The 19,414-nt window shown below is 43.9% G+C and overlaps 1 protein-coding gene across 4 annotated transcripts in view; it reads right to left on the bottom strand.

Moving 5' to 3' along the window:
* Positions 1-19,414, bottom strand: part of WNT10B (Wnt family member 10B) — a 53,833-nt gene that overhangs the window by 10,708 nt on the left and 23,711 nt on the right. For all 4 annotated transcript variants that reach the window (XM_088479535.1, XM_088479735.1, XM_088479603.1 and 1 more), the window contains exon 3: positions 9,819-10,081. In XM_088479535.1, the coding sequence (XP_088335661.1) occupies positions 9,819-10,081 (263 nt within the window). The remainder of the gene's footprint in view (positions 1-9,818; positions 10,082-19,414) is intronic.

Genomic DNA, 19,414 nt, shown 5'->3' with positions numbered 1-19,414 from the left:
GCATGTTTCGTTCGCTTGTTCAGACATAGAGGCGTCAACAGACCGCAAAGAGCGAACGGTCAATTTAAATAGCCAACCCCTTTTTCTGGACGAGCGAACGCAAATAGCGTCCGGCTCTGAATCAGGCCCTCAGTCCCACACAGATGTACAAATGTCGCACATCAAATTGATCAGTGTAAACTAGAAAAGTAGTTTTGTCACCCCCAGTTGTTTTACGTATGTGCCACTACTACTGCTACAGCCTGCCACTGCTGCCTGTCACTGCTGCCTGTCCCTGCTACCTATCACTACTGCCTGCCCCTTCTGCCTGTCACTGCTGCCTGCCCCTACTGCCTGTCACTGCTGCCTGCCCCTGCTGCCTGTCACTGCTGCCTGCCCCTACTGCCTGTCACTGCTGCCTGCCCCTACTGCCTGTCACTGCTGCCTGCCCCTACTGCCTGTCACTGCTGCCTGTCACTACTGCCTGTCACTGCTGCCTGCCCCTACTGCCTGTCACTACTGCCTGCCTCTCCACCCTCCTATATAACTATGCTTGCTCCCCTACCTTTGTCATTAAACTCCTATGTATTTTGATGTTAACTTATGTTTAACTTGCACATACAAAAATTTGTACTTGTATATGCGCCATTTGTTTCTGCTGTCACGTTTTGCTATTTTGTTTACTTAGAAGTCATGTTGACTGTCAGACACTGTGGAATTTGTTGCATCTGATGAAGAACACTGTCCAGGCACTGTTCTACCTTATTTATTATAATTTATTTATTACCAGTTATTTATATAGCGCACACATATTCTGCAGCATTTACAGAGAATATTTGGACATTCACATCACTCCCTGCCCAAGTGGAGCTTACAATTTATGGGCCTGATTCAGACCCACTCGCAAGGGCACAGTGCTCGCAAGCGGGTCGATGTTTACCCCCTGCGTCTGGCGTGCGCATGCGCGAGCCCTAGCGAGCAACTGAAGTTCAGTCGCTCCGGGGCTCGCTACAGACGGGGTGGGTGTCTATGTTGATTGACAGCTCACTCCATTTTCTAGGTGGGTAGGGGGGGGGGGGTTGAGCAAACGCAGGCATTCCCACAAGGTCTAGTCGCAAGCCCGATGGTCATGATTATCACGACCATCTCCAGGCCGCTTGCCAATGCTGTGGGTGGTCACCCACAGCTTAGCGAGCGGTCTGGTAAAAAAAAATTTTTTTAAATCCTCGCCCTGATTCAGAGCGAGCGCTCGCCAGCAGCGAGCGGCTCTGAATCTGGTCCTATATTCCCTACGACATGCTCACACACATACAAACTAGGGTTAATTTTTTTTTTTTGTTGGGGACCAATTAAACTACCAGTAATTTTTGGAGGTGTGAGAGGAAACCAGAGCACCTGGAGGAAATCCACACAGCACAGGGAGAATATACAAACTCCACACAGTTAGAGCCGTAGTGAGAATAGAACCCACAAGTTAGTATATATGTATAAGACACATCATTACAGTATTACTGTATATTGGGCAGAAATTAGTTAATGTGACTTTCAGCATTTACTACTAACGCTGCTAAGCCACACCGCTATGCTTTAGTTAATCCTAGTGTTTTCTACTGGTGCAAACTAAGGCTAATCATACACACGGAATTGCTTCTTTTTTTGGATGCATTTTACATCTGTGTTTTTCTATGTAAAATGCACCCAACTCTGCACCAGGCCGTGAATGCACAAACGGTCATGTAAGACTGGCAAAGTTATTCACATTGGTGTACGCAGATCTTTGCCATGAGCAATTGTTGGAGTTAAAACATATCTTAAATAGAGATGAGTAAAATTTTCAAACTCTTCAGCATTTATGGAAATTTTTACATGTTCACATGATGGAGTTTGTCTTCAGGGGGACCGGGAGGGGGGCGTGTGCAAATCGCCTGAGCCTCTGTATTGGTTAGTACTTCAGGGGTGGCGTAACCAAGCCCCTATGCATGATATGCTGAGACCACTCCCCCTCCAGTGTGCGCACTACCACTTATACATCATGACAGGACATACACATCCCCTCCAGTGGCCACGTCCCATCAGTACCCAAGCCTACCCGATTTCTCACTGGCCCTGGCTAGCCTTATTCATGTAGTCTATACATTTTGTCAAATGTAAACATACAAACACAATGCAGTTTGTATGGCTAGAACTTTGCACTTTGATAAAAAAAAATCACACTAAATTTTACCAATATTTGCTTGTCCTTAATCCTGACAATATATGTCAGAATAGAAATATAGTACAAATCCCTCTCACGAGCAGGGCCCTTTTCCCTTTTGTGCTTTTCCTTACCATCTCGCAATGGCACTAAACCTTTGGATTCAGCTGTCCCGCTGCTTATCTGGGTCTTATGACTGCTGATGCAGCACTGTTTATAAACCTTGTGATTGTTCTGCAATGTTTTGTACTGTAAAGGTGGATACACACAGTGGCAGAACTCCCGGAGACAATGGAGTCATTTGCCGCCGGGCGCCAGCCCTGAAGGGGGCACCTGGCTCCATTGTCACCAGGAGAAGGCGCGCCGCTGATCGGCACTCCACCTCCAGTGGCGTAACTAGGGAAAGTGCGGTTGCACCCCCTGCACCCTCCATTTGCCGGGCGCCCGCTGAGTGTGTTACCAGCGGGCGCCCGGCTCCTTCTCTCCCCCCGGCGGTAGCCGGGACGAAGGAGCTCACTCCTGAGCTCCGGCTTTCGGGTCCCGCAGTGCACTATGGGAGTGACGTCATGACGTCACTCCCATAGTTCCGAGGAGCGGGCGCCAGGGACGGACGGCAGCAGGCACTGGAGCGGGGTTTAAGGTAAGTATTTTTTGTATGTGTGTGTGTACGGGGAGGGGGGGGCACTACTGGGGACATTACAGGGGGCTGCTGTTTATTACAGGGGGTTTACTACTGGGGTGACATTACAGGGGCATTACAAGGGGCTTACTACTGGGGGCACAACAGGGGGCTTATTACAGGGGGCTTACTGCTGGGGGCACTACAGGGGGCTTACTACTGGGAGCTTATTACAGGGGGGTTACTACTGGGGGATTACTACAGGGGGCACTACAGGGGGCTTATTACAGGGGGCTTACTACTGGGGGCTTACTACTGGTGGCATTATAGGGGGCATACTACAGGGGGCATCATATGGGGGCACTACAGGGGCCTTACTATTGGGGCACTACAGGGGCCTTACTACTGGGGGCACAGCATAGGGAGTCCACTACTAAAGGTACTGCATAGGGGGACCACTACTGGTGGCACTGCACACGGGGACCATTACTGGGGGGCACTACATAGGTGGACCTCTACTGAGGGCACTGCACACGGGGACCACTACTGGGGGGTACTACATAGGCGGACCTCTACTGAGAGCACTGCATAGGGGGACCACTACTGGGGGCATTGTATAAATGGAACTGCATAGGGGGTGGCGGCAGCTGGGGCTGGCATAGGTGCTGGGGGCGGCACCATACATGATATAGTATTATTAAGACTGAGGAACTATCACTGAATATTCATAATAAGATAAAAGGTCTTCTGACATATGGGACTTAATAGCGGCCTACATATCCATACATGCATGTTGTGGGAGATCCATAGTATAATTGATCGTTACCATGTAGACATGTAGACATGTCACATTGATTAGCTTGATATCACTGGATTAAATAATTTTAATGTAATACATTGTTTAACTGTGTGTTGATCCCGGTACCAGTTAGAGGTAAAGTTTTATCTCACCAAGGTACCAATTTTATGTCTAGTTAGTCTGTTCGATCTATAATAATAATTTTGAGTGTCCCCACACAAGAGTCTTCTTTTTCTCTTTCTCTTTTGCTGTAATTTAGAAAGTTGCAGACATATTTTGCGCAACTGTTTCAGTATGGGTAGCAACTAGCAAGCATGTGGGTCTGTCAAAATAACGGCATCTCTGTAGTGGTACAAAGTCTCTCCGATGGGAGGACCCCAGCAGGCAGGTATTCCTAGTAAATGCAGGCTAGGCGCACAATATGCCTTGCATTGTATCTCACACATACTAGGAGATCAGACCTGAACGTATATTTTTAATTAATTTACTCGCATCTTGCATAAGCACTTTATTATGGGAAAACAAATTTAGGTGTATGTGTGCCAATGTATTTGTAACTTTCTAATGTACCACAGAGACATATGTAATAAATATATTCCTAACATCACCACAGTCTCATAATTCATTCAAAGAAAAACTCTAAAATGCACATAAGGAAAACATAAAAAGAACACATGGAATATTCACACATATTAAGCATAATTTTACTATTATATATTTTGTTTTAAAATAACAATTGATGATAAATACTGCCAACCTTGGGGAACATCTGCCACCTGCCTAATACAAATAATTGTTTTATTTATGCAAAATAAAAATAGGAAGGGGATCCTCAGGTGGCAGTACAGATGAGAACTCCCTGGGTTACAGTTCCTGAACGTTCTCTCTGTAACTTATTTCCACCATAGTCACTCAATAAAGTTGCCGATGAAAACTGCAATTTTGACAACAAATGAACTTGTTTTCTTAATCTTACCAGACATGTGCATTGTATGAGCATACTAGTTGTGACCATAGAATCAATCTAATTTGACCATATATGTGTGTGAACAAACTGGACATGAGTATGACAAATCTGTCCTCTCTCCATTCAGGACAAGTGTCCAGATCTGCCCTTCTTGGTCAATTTAAGGCATATCCTGATCCCACACAAAGCGTTATCACTCCATGAATGTCCTTATCTTCACAAAACACAAATTAGAAAAACAAATGCAGTGTTAAGCACAGGGACGTTTCTAGAGAGGAGGAGCTGTTCGCGGCCAGCGCCGGAGTTATAGACTCTGGGCACTAGAGTGTGCCCAGATCCTAAAGTGTATGCACAGATCACCGTGAAAAAAGCCACAATGGCCATTTTCCCTGTACTGCGCATGCGCAAATGACGGGAAAATTGCTGCCGTGGCCATTTTCTAGTCGTTTTACAGCGCCTGAGGCCAGCGCCGACGTGGGACCCTGTTCCCCGCACACCCTGCACCCATTATAGATATGCCCCTGGGTAAGCAACAGTAGGCTATTGGCTGCCAGCGGTCCACCAAGCCTTCATCTGTGGCCCAGGCTATTTCCAGCTTTATGTATTATTAGCCCTTTTCTCTATATTATGCAACATCAGCTCCAGTTCTCATTCTCTGCTTTATGCGCCACAAAGCTTCATCAACTTTTATTTATTACTAAGAGGTTATGACCTACAGAGTTTCACCTGTATTTTATTTCATGAGTGCTGGTGATGTGGGCGAAGCTTGGCTGGTCATAAAGCTGATAATTAGACTAAAGGTGCATACAAACAGTAAGATATCTATGAACGATATGAACGATAACGTTATCGTTCAACGATATATCATTCATATAACTCATTTTTATGCAGTAAACCATGGGTCTTCAACCTTTGGCCCACCAGCTGCTGTGGAACTACAGATCCCAGGATGCCCTGCCACAGTTTTAGCATGCTGTTATATCAAAACGGTGGCAGGGCATGCTGGGATGTGTTGTTCCACAGCAGCTGGAGGGCCAAAAGTTGAAGACCCCTGCTGTAAACGACAAACGATGCGCGTTCCCGCATGAACGATAACGATATCTATGATCGTTCGTACATGCAGGCCAATCTGGGCGATATTGTGAACTTTGCCTGTTCAGAGATTTGGCAGGATGACTTAATTGAAAGATATCTTTGAAAGGGAATCGGTATTATATCCCGCCGGACGTCAGCCCAGCGGATGTAATACCGATGCCGGAAGCTAGCAAGGACCAGATTCCGGCAGGGTAAGTATCTAATCTATCCCTAACCTTTTCCCCCCCTAACACTAACCCTCCCTTAGGGGTGCCTAAACCTAACCTCCCCTCCCCGCACCCTAAACCTAACCCTCCCGTGGAGGGTTCCTAGCCCTAACCCCCCCTTCCCCTAGCCTAACCCTATCCCTCCAAGGGGGGTTCATAACCATAAGTCCCCCCCAGGTGCCCCTAACCTAACCCTTCACTCCGTGTGTCCGCTGCCGGCTTCGTTCGGTATTCCGGGCGTCGGTCTCGCACCATAGGGCTAATGATAGGCGTCGGGATTTCTACGCCTATCATTAGTACCTTGCCGGGATATGGCAGTCGGGAAGCCAGCGGTCGGCATTTCGACTGTTGGCTTCCTGACTGCATACTCTTTGAAAGATATCTTTCGAGTTGTTGGTGGTACAGATCGTTCCGTGTGTACCCAACATAAGTTTGATCTTTGTTTGCAGCTGGCAACTTCTATATCACATGGCCTCATTCTCATCACAATTTTTAACGCTTGTGCAACGCAACAGGGTCTAGAGTTTTCCTTCAGACTGAGGATGAGTAGGAGTCTTCTGCTGGACCCAACCAGGGCTGCAGCCCCCCTTCATTTGAAAGGAAAGAGCTGCCACTGGTGTCAACCCTTCCTTTGAGGAAAAGAGCTGCGTGGTTTCTGATAATTTCATTAACAAGAAAAGGCGGTTTTAGGGTGTCCCTGTATGGCAGAACATTGCTGTCTGTTTATGGTTCCAGTAATGCAGTTGAATGCTGAAACCATTGCACTTGAGCTATATGAGATTATTTTCTTCTTAATTATATGTATCCTCCTACATGTTTTTGTACCTCCCAAAATTTCAAAAAGAAAATTTGAGACAAAAATACGCCCACTCTACAATCTGTCCAAATCATATCCACATTATCGTGAGACTACAACCCTTTTTGAGACCATGAATTGGGACAGTCCTGTCAAAATAGAGACTGTTCAGTAACATGCACTTTTCTAGGAGTCGCCCAGCTAATGTCAGCTCCATTCTATATAAATGAGAAGTGAGAAAGACTCAGGGGTCTATTTACTAAGAAGTGTTAGGAGACAGAGTGAAAAGTGATAAGGTGCCAGCCAATCCGCTCCCAACTGTCATTTTTCAAACACAGCCTGTGAGATGACAGTTAGGAGCTGATTGGCTGGCACCTTATCACTTTCTTATCACTTTTCACTCTGTCTCCTAACACTGCTTAGTAAATAGACCCCTCAGTATTACTCAGCGGAAAGGTAAAGGTGCGTACACACTGGGCGATTAAAGTGGACGACTGAACGATATTGTTATCGTTCAGTCGTCCACTTTATCGTCCATTTTTAACACCAAAACGATGAACGATAACGACGATGCGCATTCCCGCGGGTCGTTCGTCATTATCGTTCATCGGGTAAACATGCAGGCCAACCTGACGATACTGTCAGGTTGCTGCATGTTGGGGAATGGGGGAGAGAGCCCGGCGCTGAACGATAGTGTTAATGATATCGTTCAGCGGGTGTATTCAATGTCATGAACGACATTGAGCACACCCTGCCGGGGACACACTAGACGATATCGCTCAGGGAGCATATCCTCTAGTGTGTACGCTCCTTAAGAGAAGGTGTCTATAAAGGGGATGTAGTCAGGAAGTCAACGGTCTAAATGCCGACCGCCGGCTTCCCGACTCTCTAATCCCGGCGTGCTACTACTGACAGGCGTCGGGATTTCATTATCCATACGCCGTTAGACCGACGCCCGGGATACCGAACGAAGGTAAGCTGGGTGCGGACAGCCACGGGGGGGAGGGTTAGGTTTTAGGGCTCCCGGGGGGACTTAGGGTTAGGCAACCACCCCAGGAGGGTTAGATTTAGGCTAGGGATAGGGGGTGTTAGGGTAAGGCACCCCCGGGGGGAGGTTAGGGTTAGGCACTTCCCCAGGAGACAGGTTTAGGCTGCAGGGATGGTGTAAACTGCTTTAAACCCAAGGAAATTTAGGAGCAGGAGAGAGATCTTGCGCCCTCTCTCCCGCAGTCTGAGGCCAGCGGCAGAAGCTGACACTGTGCACATGCGCAGTGTCAGCTTCCCACAGAGTACTCTTTTACTTCTGTTATTGACTTCTACTAAATGCCAGGGATATAACTTGCAGGGGCAGCAATAACCTCAACCGCTGTCACTGCGAGTTCATACAGTAGCAGGGATAGTTTCAATAAAAATGAAAGTATTCCCTGCGATACGGTTACATAATAATAGCAGCAGTTCCACGATTATTAGTACATAGACCCCTAAATCACAGATTTAGATATAACTTAATTAAATGTTTAAAGCTATCAATGTGGTTTTATGTAGGGATAACATGTTCAGAATGTGTGTTGTAGTAAGCTGCATACACACCTCCTGAGCTGGCATGTAATAGGTGTATTAGGATATTTTCATAGCCAAAGGTATCTCTGTTTTGGCAACAACACAACAGTTTGAAGCCCATGTGGTTTGAAATACAATTAATAATAGTCATAGGAGCCAACTTTTTAAAGTCATTGGGGGTTGCTCACGTTACTATGGCCCCATCCCATCCATATGACTGAAAGTTGCTATTAATAGTATAAATATTAGGGATGCTGAAGGACCTACAGAACTGGCTCCTATGACTGCAGTGACAATGTGTACATATTTTGCATAGTATTGTTGCAGGTATAAAGCTTATGATATTATGGCAACAAATTTTCTAGAAATAAAAGGAGACCAATATATAAGAAAGTGCTAAAAGTTATACAAGAAAAGAGATAAGCACTTAACTTGTTACATGGAGGTAATTACTTAGGTCATCATATAATACCCCTTGGTGTTTAATGAGCCCAGCCTCCGTGTAGGAGGAGGTCACAAAGCGGGCAATGGGAGTGCATAGTATCATGGCCTTTACTTACAGTTATTATTTATATAGCGCACACCTATTCCACAGCGCTTTTCATTTTTTTTTTTAATCTAATTAACCTGACATTATTTTTTTGGAGTGTGTGAGGAAACTGGAGCACCTGGAGAATACCCGTGCACAGACAGGGAGCACATACAAGCTCCACACAGATGAGTCATGACAAGTAAATTAACTCATTATCTTAGTGCTGTAAGACAGTAATGCTAAATACCATAAGGTAAAAGAAAGTCATTCTGTGCTTGGAGTGCTTTTATTTTGATATATATATATATATATATATATATATATATATATATATTATATATATGTGTGTGTGTGTGTGTGTGTGTGTGTGTATATATAATCTCAATGACACTGCTAGTAAAGCACAAGGGCAGTAAGTTTGGGAAAGGATTGATCCAGTTGGTTTGCATATACAGGTTGAGTCTCCCATATCCAAATATTCCGAAATACGGAATATTCCGAAATACGGAACTTTTTTAGCATGACTGAGAAAGTGAAACCTTTGCTTTTTGATGGTTCAATGTACAAAAACTTTGTTTAAGGCACACAATTATTAAAATAAAGTATACAATTACCTTCAGGCTTTGTGTATAAGGTGTATATGAAACATAATTGAATTTTATGTATGTACACAAACTTTGAGTGAGCCACAATATTATTGAAAATATTGTATAAAATGACCTGCACGCTGTGTGTATAAAATGTATATAACACATAGATGCATTCTGTGTTTAGATTTGGGTCCCATTCCCAAGATATTTAATTATGATATGCAAATATTCCAAAATACGGAATATTCCGATATCCAAAATACCCTTGGTCTCAAGAATTTTGGATATGGGAGACTCAACCTGTACTGTACATATTAGTCCAGATATCTTACTAAGACACTACTCTGAAGGTTTTGTAAATAGCTGTCATGTCAGTCAATGGAAAATAATGCACAGAGGTAAAATGCTTTTTATATAAATGTATAAATATTTTAGAATGACGCCAGTTTGTTATGACTCATGCCCCAAGCCCTGACTGTACCTCTCTTCAGAATGGCGCTGTCATGTGGAACTTTTCCCACAGTCTCCAAAGTGGAACAATTCCAGCGCTGTCCTTTCAGTTGGTGCTGACATTCATGTATGGCAATTTGGATTCCTTGAACCGCTGAAGCTGTCACATCAGGGCTGCGCACACATAGTCCCAACTGGCGCTTACTTAAGCCAGGTAATGTCAGGCAGACTGTGTTGGGAGTCAGTATGGGGTCGTTGGGTAACTTCAAACCCAAAATATCATTGCACAGAACTCTGGGGAGAAGAAGAGACAGAGAGGTGAGGGTTGACTCTGAAGATACACATGACTGATAACAGCATATAGGGGCTGATGTATAGCTGAACGCAAGGTGAATTGTACGCATCCATGTGTCTGCACGACCAGCCCTATCCATATGATTAGTATCATAGCCATCATCATTATCAGTGCACACTTGCACCTGCCCTATCCAGGGTGTAGGAGATCCATCTGAAAACACCATCTCTAAACTTTGCCTACATGGCAACGTCCTATTACTGCCCAGTTACGCCCCTTCAGCCGCAAGCCAAGATGTGACTGAGCTGTGTATGTCTCTGAATTGCCCATACACTCATCAATGGAATATGTACATTTTGATAACTGACTTGCATTAAACTCTGCACAGTCCCCATAGTGTTCTGCTTGGAAAACATGAGGATATATCTGTTGTTCTCTACTTTATAGGAGACCTTGCCTTATAAAAACATGCATTAAAGTGTCATTTTTAATCATGATATGGCTGCTTGATTGCCATTCTAACATATTAAACAGGTATGAGTGAGAAGACCAATCAGAAGCGAAAAGCTCCCCGCTGAAGGTTTCTTATTGGTCTCCATGGTCACTACACGTGACCATCCCAGACTGCTCACACGTATGCTTTTGCCATAGCTGCACTATAAAAAACTGAGGAAGTCCTGCAAAAATGGATTTGGTAGGCAGCTCCCATTGCTCCACTACAGGGAAGGAGAAGCACAACTTTTAACCACGAGAGTAGCTTTAATATAAATATGGTAACTTCATTCAGTGGCCTCGAGATGAGACAATAGGCAATTTTCTAAATCAGTAGCTACATTCAAACTCTGAAAAACAGCAGCTTACTGTATACATCCTGCCACAGCACACACAGCGCTACTGGAAAACCTAATTCTACAGGAAAACGCAATCAGACTGGATTTGATATGGTCAGTGGCAAACGCAGGATTTCTAGAGGGGGGTTCCCAAAGGGAAGCAATCGGGAAGCCGACTGCCTATATACCGGCAGCCGGCTTCCCGACTGTCTTATCCCGGCATGGGTGAAATGCCAGGCGTCTAGATGTAGACGCCCGCATTTCCCCGACGCCAGGAGACTACGATCGTGATTCCGGGCGCCGCGAGCGGACAGCCGCGGGAGGGGAGGGTTAGGTTTAGGGCTCCCGGGGTGGACTTAGGGTTAGGCACCCCCCCGGGGGACTTAGGTTTAGGTAGCGGGGAAGGGGGTGGTTAGGGTTAGGCACTTAGAGGGGGGATTAGGGTTAGGCACTTGGGGGGGAAGTTAGGGTTAGGCACCCCTAAGGAGGGTTAGGGTTAGGGGGTTAGGTTAGTGGATACTTACCTATCCACGATCGGGATTTACAGCGCTGTCAGGCTTCCGCTGTGTCGCACTCTGCTCCTGTCGGGCTGGCGGTATTTCATACCCATTCCATTCCCAAATGCTTGATTTTAGAGTGAGTGTGGCCAGTCCATGAAGAGGGCAGAATTAGCACTTATCCAGCTTTAATATGCATCATACAAAGTGTATTGTGTGTCATAATTCCAGCATGTACAGAACCAGCGATCACAATAAGTCATTAGATGTGGCAGTAGGCCATCCTGCCTAAGCTGAATGTTTGTATTTTATATGTGGGCACCATTCCTGACTATTAGAGCAAGTCTGGGAGTCTGGGAGCAGCATAATAACCTAGCACTGCCCTGGACATATATGTACATATTGGGCTCTATAGCAGCACATCCCTAACAGTGCATGGTTTCCAGAACTCCTAGTTGATGCACGGGTTATTTATTAATAGCTGATGCATGTGAAAAGATCCACAGGTGGTACTAATTATTTAATTTGTGATACTGAGAATAACATGCAGCACTTATAAAATTCTATTATATTACTATTTCTATTGTGCCATGGTGTGGGCTGAGGAGGGGGGTTTCCAGGCAGACGGAACCCCCCCCTGTGTTTGCCTATGATGGCAGCATAATAAAGGTGGCAAACATGTCATATGATCAATGACACAGAAGTGCATGTGTGAGTAACTTCTAAAGCTATCTGGTGCTCACACCCAGGATGAAAATTCATATAGATTTAAATTGGAAGTCAGTGAGACAAAAGCCACTGTCAACACAACCTCCGCAAAGTCGCAAACAAACAAAATAATGGCAAAACACAAACAACTGTACACAAATAACAACAATGCACACACTACTGTTTTCAGTTATGTATGTCACATCTGCCAATTTTCATAGTCTAAATTCTCAAGGAATTATATGGAAGACAGAGAAACATAAGTAATTGTCTTTTATTTTGTTAATTATAAAAGAACATATCATACCTAGGAAATCAGCTATATAAAGTAACTGTTTAGATTGGAATACTCATTTAAATGCTCGTTATAACAAGATGTACATGAAGCCATTAGATGCTGGGATAAGACCTGTCAAATACATTGGTCATCAATAAAAATAAAATGCAAGACCTGAATTGCATTCCAATGAATATTATTTTCCTTTATTCTGGACTCTTGTTTCGTTTGTTACTGTCTAGTCCTGTATACAAAGAAAATTGGCAATGCCTATGTCCCTTAAGTTCTGTTAGAATTGGAATGTGCAAGTGAATGGGCAGAACAGGTGTCTAATCTTTCTCGTACACTGTATGCAACTGTAAAATGGTTAACCCGAATGCTCAACTTGCCCTGGGTGGAGACAGAAAGCTCGACCGCTGTCAGAAAGGCTGTGGGACGCTCCCTGCAGGGTGAGAATATATTTGTCTTCACTTTGGAACTAGGGCTCAGCAATTTCACTCCTGCTGTAGGAGGGGCAGGAAAACAGAAGTCAAAGCCAAGGGACCGAATGACAGATCAAAACATGCCCATGCTGAAGGGAAAATAATTCATGTTTTATAACCTTAGCAATAAAAGCAGCCTTTCTCAAAACAGGAAATGAGAATGTAATAAAACAGACACAGTGATACATTATTAACATACACGTTAACAAATACAAAAATATTTATACCATAACATGAAAGGTCCATTATACTGTATGTTAATGTACATCTTAATGTAACAACATCCCAATTGGCCAAAAACACAGCGCAATAAATGTCAACACTCGATCATCATACAGGTGCATATCCATTTTCACATTTCTGGAGTGAGTTATAGCTCTGACAAATCACATAAAACATTACTACATTCCTTGCCTTCAAGGGAAAACCGTCATCAAAATGCTATATGTTGTTTAAAATAAAATATTATTAAAGTTACATGACTAGAAAAATAAACACAAAAAATACACAGGTTTTTTGTTACTACATGGATCCTCTCTCTCTCTCTCTGCTCGGGGTGAGCGGGTTCGGTTTTACTCGGTTTTACTCGGTTCTTATCGCCACTTTACCGCAATTTCGGCTCGATTTAATTCGTTATCCAAAACACGTGTTCGGCGATAGCCAATAAAAAGATCCGAGTAAAACCGAGTAAAACCGAACCCGCTCACCCTATATATACAGTACTGTTTTAGTCAGGTGTGGAAAAAATGCTGCAAAGTAAGAATGCTTTCAAAAATAGAAGTGTTAATAGTTTACTTTTTATCAATTAACAAAATGCAAAGTGAATGAACAGAAGAGAAATCTAAATCTAATCAATATTTGGTATGATCACCTTTTGCCTTCAAAACAGCATAAATTTTTCTAGGTACACTTGCACACAGATTTTAAAGGAACTCGGCAGGAAGGTTGTTCCAAACATCTTGGAGAACTAACCAGAGATATTCTGTGGATGTAGGTTTGCTCAAATCCTTCTGTCTCTTCAGTTAATCCCGGACGGACTCGATGATGCTGAGATCAGGGCTCTGTGGGGGCAATATCATCACTTCCAGGACTCCTTGTTATTCTTTACGCTGAAGATACTGTAGTTCTTAATGACATTGGTTGTATGTTTGGGGTCGTTGTCCTGCTGCAGAATAAATTTGGAGCCAATCAGTTGCCTCCCTGATGGAACTGCATGATGCCTGTATTTCTCAGCATTGAGGACACCATTAATCCTGACCAAGGGGGTCATTCAGACCCGTTCGCGAGCAAAGGACGCTCACAAACGGGTCGATGTTGCCCCACTGCGCATGCGCACGACAGAGGGAGCTCCGTCGTGCGCATGCCCGAGACCCGGATAGCGACGGGCTCTCCGTCGCTCCGGGTCTCGCACCAAAGGGGGCGTGCTGTTGATGTTGATTGACAGCACGCCCCCTTTGGTGGGCGTGCCAGGGGCGTGGCTGCCAGACGGAGGCATTCCCATGGGAACGCCTACCGTCTGAGTCCGGCCCCACTGACATCAGTAATGAGTAAATGAGTAATGAGTAAATCACTCCTGGGCTTGCGGAAGCGAGACCCTACCGCAGGGTCTCGTCTTAAGCCCGATGGTCGCGATGGTCTTTGACCATCGCGACCATCTTTTTGGCCGCTCACATAAGCTGTGGGTGGTCACACACAGCTATGCGAGCGGCCAGGAGGCTGCTCCAAATTTAGCTGGGACGGCCCTGATTCAGAGCGAGAGCTCTGGTCACAGCGTTCAGCTCTGAATCAGGCCCCAAATCCATAACTCCATTTGCTGAAATGCAGCCCCGAAACTTGCAAGGAACCTCCACCATGCTTCATTGTTGCCTGCAGACACTCATTATTGTACCGCTCTCCAGCCCTTCGGTGAACAAACTGCCTTCTGTTACAGCCAAATATTTCACATTTTGATTCATCAGTCCAGAGCACCTACTGTCTATTTCTGCACCCCAGTTCCCATGTTTTCATGCATAGTTGAGTCGCTAGGCCTTGTTTCCATGTCAAAGGTATGGCTTTTTCACCACAATTCTTTCATGAAGACCAGTTCTGGCCAAACTTCTCCGAACTATAGATGGGTGTACCTGGGTCCCACTGGTTTCTGCCAGTTCTGAGCTGATGGTACTGCTGGACATCATCTGATTTCGAAGGGAAGTAAGCATGATGTGTCTTTCATCTAATGCATTAAGTATCCTTGGCCGACCACTGCGACTATGGTCCTCAGCATTGCCTGTTTCTTTGTGTTTCTTCAAAAGAGCTTGAACAGCACATCTTGAAACCCGAGTCTGCTTTGAAATCTTTGCCCGGGAGAGAAATCTTTGCCTTGCTGATGTAGTATAACTACCTCGTGTCTTGTTGCTTTGCTCAGTCTTGCCATGGTGTATTATCCTGTGACATGAAACTGTCTTCCACAACCTCACCTTTGTAGCAGAGTTTGGCTGTTCCTCACCCAGTTTTAAGCCTCCTACACAGCTGTGTCTGTTTCAGCTAACGACTGTGTTTCAACCTACATCTAAAAATGATGATCATTATCATCTATTTGGTATGATTGGTTAGTCATACACCTGACTATAATCTTACAATATTCCTGACGTTGTGCAAGTGTACCTAGAAGAATTGATGCTGTTTTGAAGGCAAAGGGTGGTCAAGGGTGATTTGATTTAGATTTCTCTTCTGTTCTTTCACTTTGCATTTTGTTAATTGATAAAAATAAACTATTGACACTCTTATTTTTGAAAGAATTCTTACTTAGCAGCATTTATTCCACACCTGCCTAAAACTTTTCTACAATAGTGTGTATCTATATATACATATATATTCTATATGTATTTGTGGACTTGTGTACTCATTGAGTAAAGGTGCCCGTAGGCTTCTATAGCAAACGCTATCTACTGATGGCATTGCCTGTCGAGCACAATTTCCAGAAGTGTACACTTTCCAGAGCTGGATGCATATGGGCACATCACCGCCCCATAAACTTCTGTGGTATCTGCAGCTTATATTGAAGATATTTACCGGAGACCTTTATAATACAAATGGTGAGCCAGATGTATTGCAGTAATCCTCCAAAACTGCAGTTTTCTGATGTTTTTTAACACCTGTTGCCGTAGTGGTGACTGCAATAATATGTGAATGCTAGTATCAGCCTTCCCATGGTATAGTAGCCTGCTAGCACTGAGATGCCCACTTTCTGCATCTCTGCATGCTGTAACCCCACCGATGACTCCTGACACACCACAATCGCGCACACCATCGGTACTTGTACTAGCCCTATGGCAGGTGCAGTCTCTTTGTCAGAACATGGCCTGTGTGGCTGTGGCTGTGCGTTTGGGAATGCAGCCGCAACACTCCCATAACACGTCCATGAAATTATCTTTTTGTGTTGACTTCAGGCCATCTTCCAGTCATCACCTCTTTGCCGACACCTGTTCCATCTGTACTCACCAAAGATGATGCAACATCATCTGTGTAAGGCATGCCTCATGCCTCATAGCGGTTTCCTGAGCTTTTTGTGCATGCCCAGTTGCAAAAAATCACTCATTTACTTGAACATCAGCATTGTGTGCGGATGGCGTGCGCCTCTGAATCAGGCCTTCAGTGTGCATCTCTGTGTCATTTTTCTTCCCCCAGATCTAACAGCGGAAGAGCAGTGCCGTACAGAGGGAGCCTGCTGGGAAGTGAGCACTGTGCAGTCTGATACCTAGGCTTGGCTGGCGAGCTCTCAGCTTAAAGAGCTTACTCCTGGGCCAGCTCCTCCATACCACTTTCCTGCTATGCAGTCTGGAGGAAGCCAGGCCAAGAGACATCACAGAACAATCAGAGCCGACTGGATTTAATGCTATCTCCTGGGTCAATCTGGTCATGGGAAAACCCAATTGTGTGGTTTTTTTTGCTAAACAAGCACTGAAAGGAAATTAGAAGACCCAGGAAGATATTTGACAAAATGTAATAGGCTCGGGATTGCCAAAAGTGACGATTTAGCCACAGGATTTAAAGCAGTTTTTTAAGCATGACCATCAGCACTTTTGGCAACCCGGAGGCTATTTTATGTGTCCTATCCTCTTTAAAGCAAAATAAATGCTAGAGGGTGAATTGAATTTGGTTTATACAACAATCTTTTTAACTAGGAAGCTATTAATTATTACCTCTATGCTCTCTGCAAGTTGCTATAATAATAATAGTCCATCCTACTAAATATTCTGTTGGCCACATCAGTATATATAGTAGAGAAACAGCTGGGATTGTACAGTAGGACTGGTAGAAGTTAATGCTACTATATCGGTATATGTATAGGTTTGAATAATTCACTTTTATATACTATTTGCCAATGCAAATGTTTCATTAGAAGTTGTGAATTTTTTTTTTTTTTAATGGTAATGACTCATGAATCAGAGAGGTGGTCTGTCTGATTATCTCTATTTGCACACTTGTTCTGCCAGATGTACAGTAGGCATGTGTTCAGGAGTGTGAGGAACTCGGCCCAGCAAACACTTCCCTGTATGTATGTGCTGACTGGCAGGCACACATGAGGTATGTTCAACAAGTGCCAGCAAACAGGAGGCTCTTATCTCCAGATCTTTGTCAGGCTCCCTCTCTGTTAAAACACGTTTTTTGTGATACTCAGATTTAACAGCAGTTTGCGCAATATCATATCTCATTAGAAGATGCTTGTGTTTCTACCTCCCTTTGTGATGAAACATTCCTGCAAATGACACATGGTAAAAGTACAGTATACAGTTGGGGACTATTTACTAAATTCTGCAATTAATAACTAAACCAAGGTACCACACCAGCTACATTGTAGGCAGAATAAACTGGAGCACAATCTAATCAGTTATGTCATCAACGATCATTTCCAAATTATGTGAACACATGCTGCATACGTATTTGTGCAGCTACAGCTACCGTATTTGTCTACCAAATTTATTTCAAGATGCATGTCTGCTCCCAGCCTTTAGATACTGCCATAAATGGGGAAGTGCATGCACATAGTGTAAACTAAATATGTCTTATCAAAGGTGAAGCTTTGCCCATATACCCCCCAGAGGTGCTCATTGGCCACTGCCTCAGCCTCCAACAACTAACCTTGGTTATAAAGAAAAAAAAAGGAACATCTAGTTTGACCGCATGACATCTCTGCAGCCTGGCTTGCATCTGGCTTACACAACCATGCACAGCACTCCCATTCCCCTGTGCTGTCAGTGATACACTCATTAGACACATGCAGACAGCCACAGAATGACCAGAATATTGCTCACCACCTTCTGCATCAGTATGATGAACAAGCCATTGAGGTAGTAAATAGAGAAAGACTAAACATCCCTGGGACGCTCATCATACAATTCAGGAGGTGGTGCATATGATCCAGCCATTCCCAGGCCTGTCACTGCACAACTTCTGCATCACTATAAGAGTGCACCACTGGTTGGGACACACAGGTAAGGGAGATGTCATTTAAAAAAATAAATAAATAATAATTTCCCCCACTGATGCGTCCTAGAGGATACTGTTTGAGGCAATGTACTAACCTCACTTCATGATAGTAAAGCCCATCAAAGTTAAACCTAATTCCACTACAAGCAACCGTCTCCATTCATCTCTTTTTTTGTTTTTCTCCTAAAACATTGTCCAGTTTGCCATTATTTATATTTTACATTATTGAAGGGAGTGAGGGGTTATGAGACTATTTTTAAATGTTTATATTTTTTTGTGAATGTTTATATCCAACTGGTCTGAGACATGACTTGTGCACAACAGTACTGAGCTGCCAGTGATGGAAGATAAATACTTTGAAACCCTCTCAGGTCAAGGTGCACGACTACCATTAATCCACCCTGACAGCACTCCTGAAGTTCAGATGCTAAAGCATTTCATTGCCACTGGCAGAATTGACATTTACGTCTATTCTACAACTACAGTATTTGAACTGGGACTTAATAATACAACTTGACACCAACAAAATAAACACATTCATATACAATTACACAATTACTGTAGCATCTTGCAGATGACTGGAAACAGAGATATAACATAACATGCAGCATATCTGGAAATTCTATAGACCAGCATTTGTCTGAAATGAGTACCCCAGGGGACACGGTAGACACATGGGGTTGCCATCTATTATTGTGCTTACTGACAGTACATTTCACCTATCATATGAAAAAAAATGATGTCCTTGAAAATCAGACCCACTTCTGATGCCACAATGGCACAAAGGAAGGTCTCATGCTGAGCTGGAAGTAACTGCATCTGTATCACAAGTGTAAATGCATCCCACAAAAAGACGCCTTTTGCTTAGCATGCAGAGCTGGCCTGGTGCATATACAAGATGTGCACTGGTTTACCCCTGGAGATAGCAGTCGTATATATATATATATATATTATATATATATATATATATATAGTTATATACACACCTGGTTGACACCATAATTGCTAAAAACAAAGGGCCTGATTCAGAGATGGACGCTAATGCAATTTGCATGCAGATCGAGCGACT

This window comes from Taudactylus pleione, unplaced genomic scaffold, assembly GCF_031769625.1.
Source record: "Taudactylus pleione unplaced genomic scaffold, aTauple2 ptg000005l, whole genome shotgun sequence".
In the NCBI taxonomy this organism is placed as follows: Eukaryota; Metazoa; Chordata; class Amphibia; order Anura; family Myobatrachidae; genus Taudactylus; species Taudactylus pleione.
This window is presented reverse-complemented; position numbering and strand designations above follow the sequence as displayed.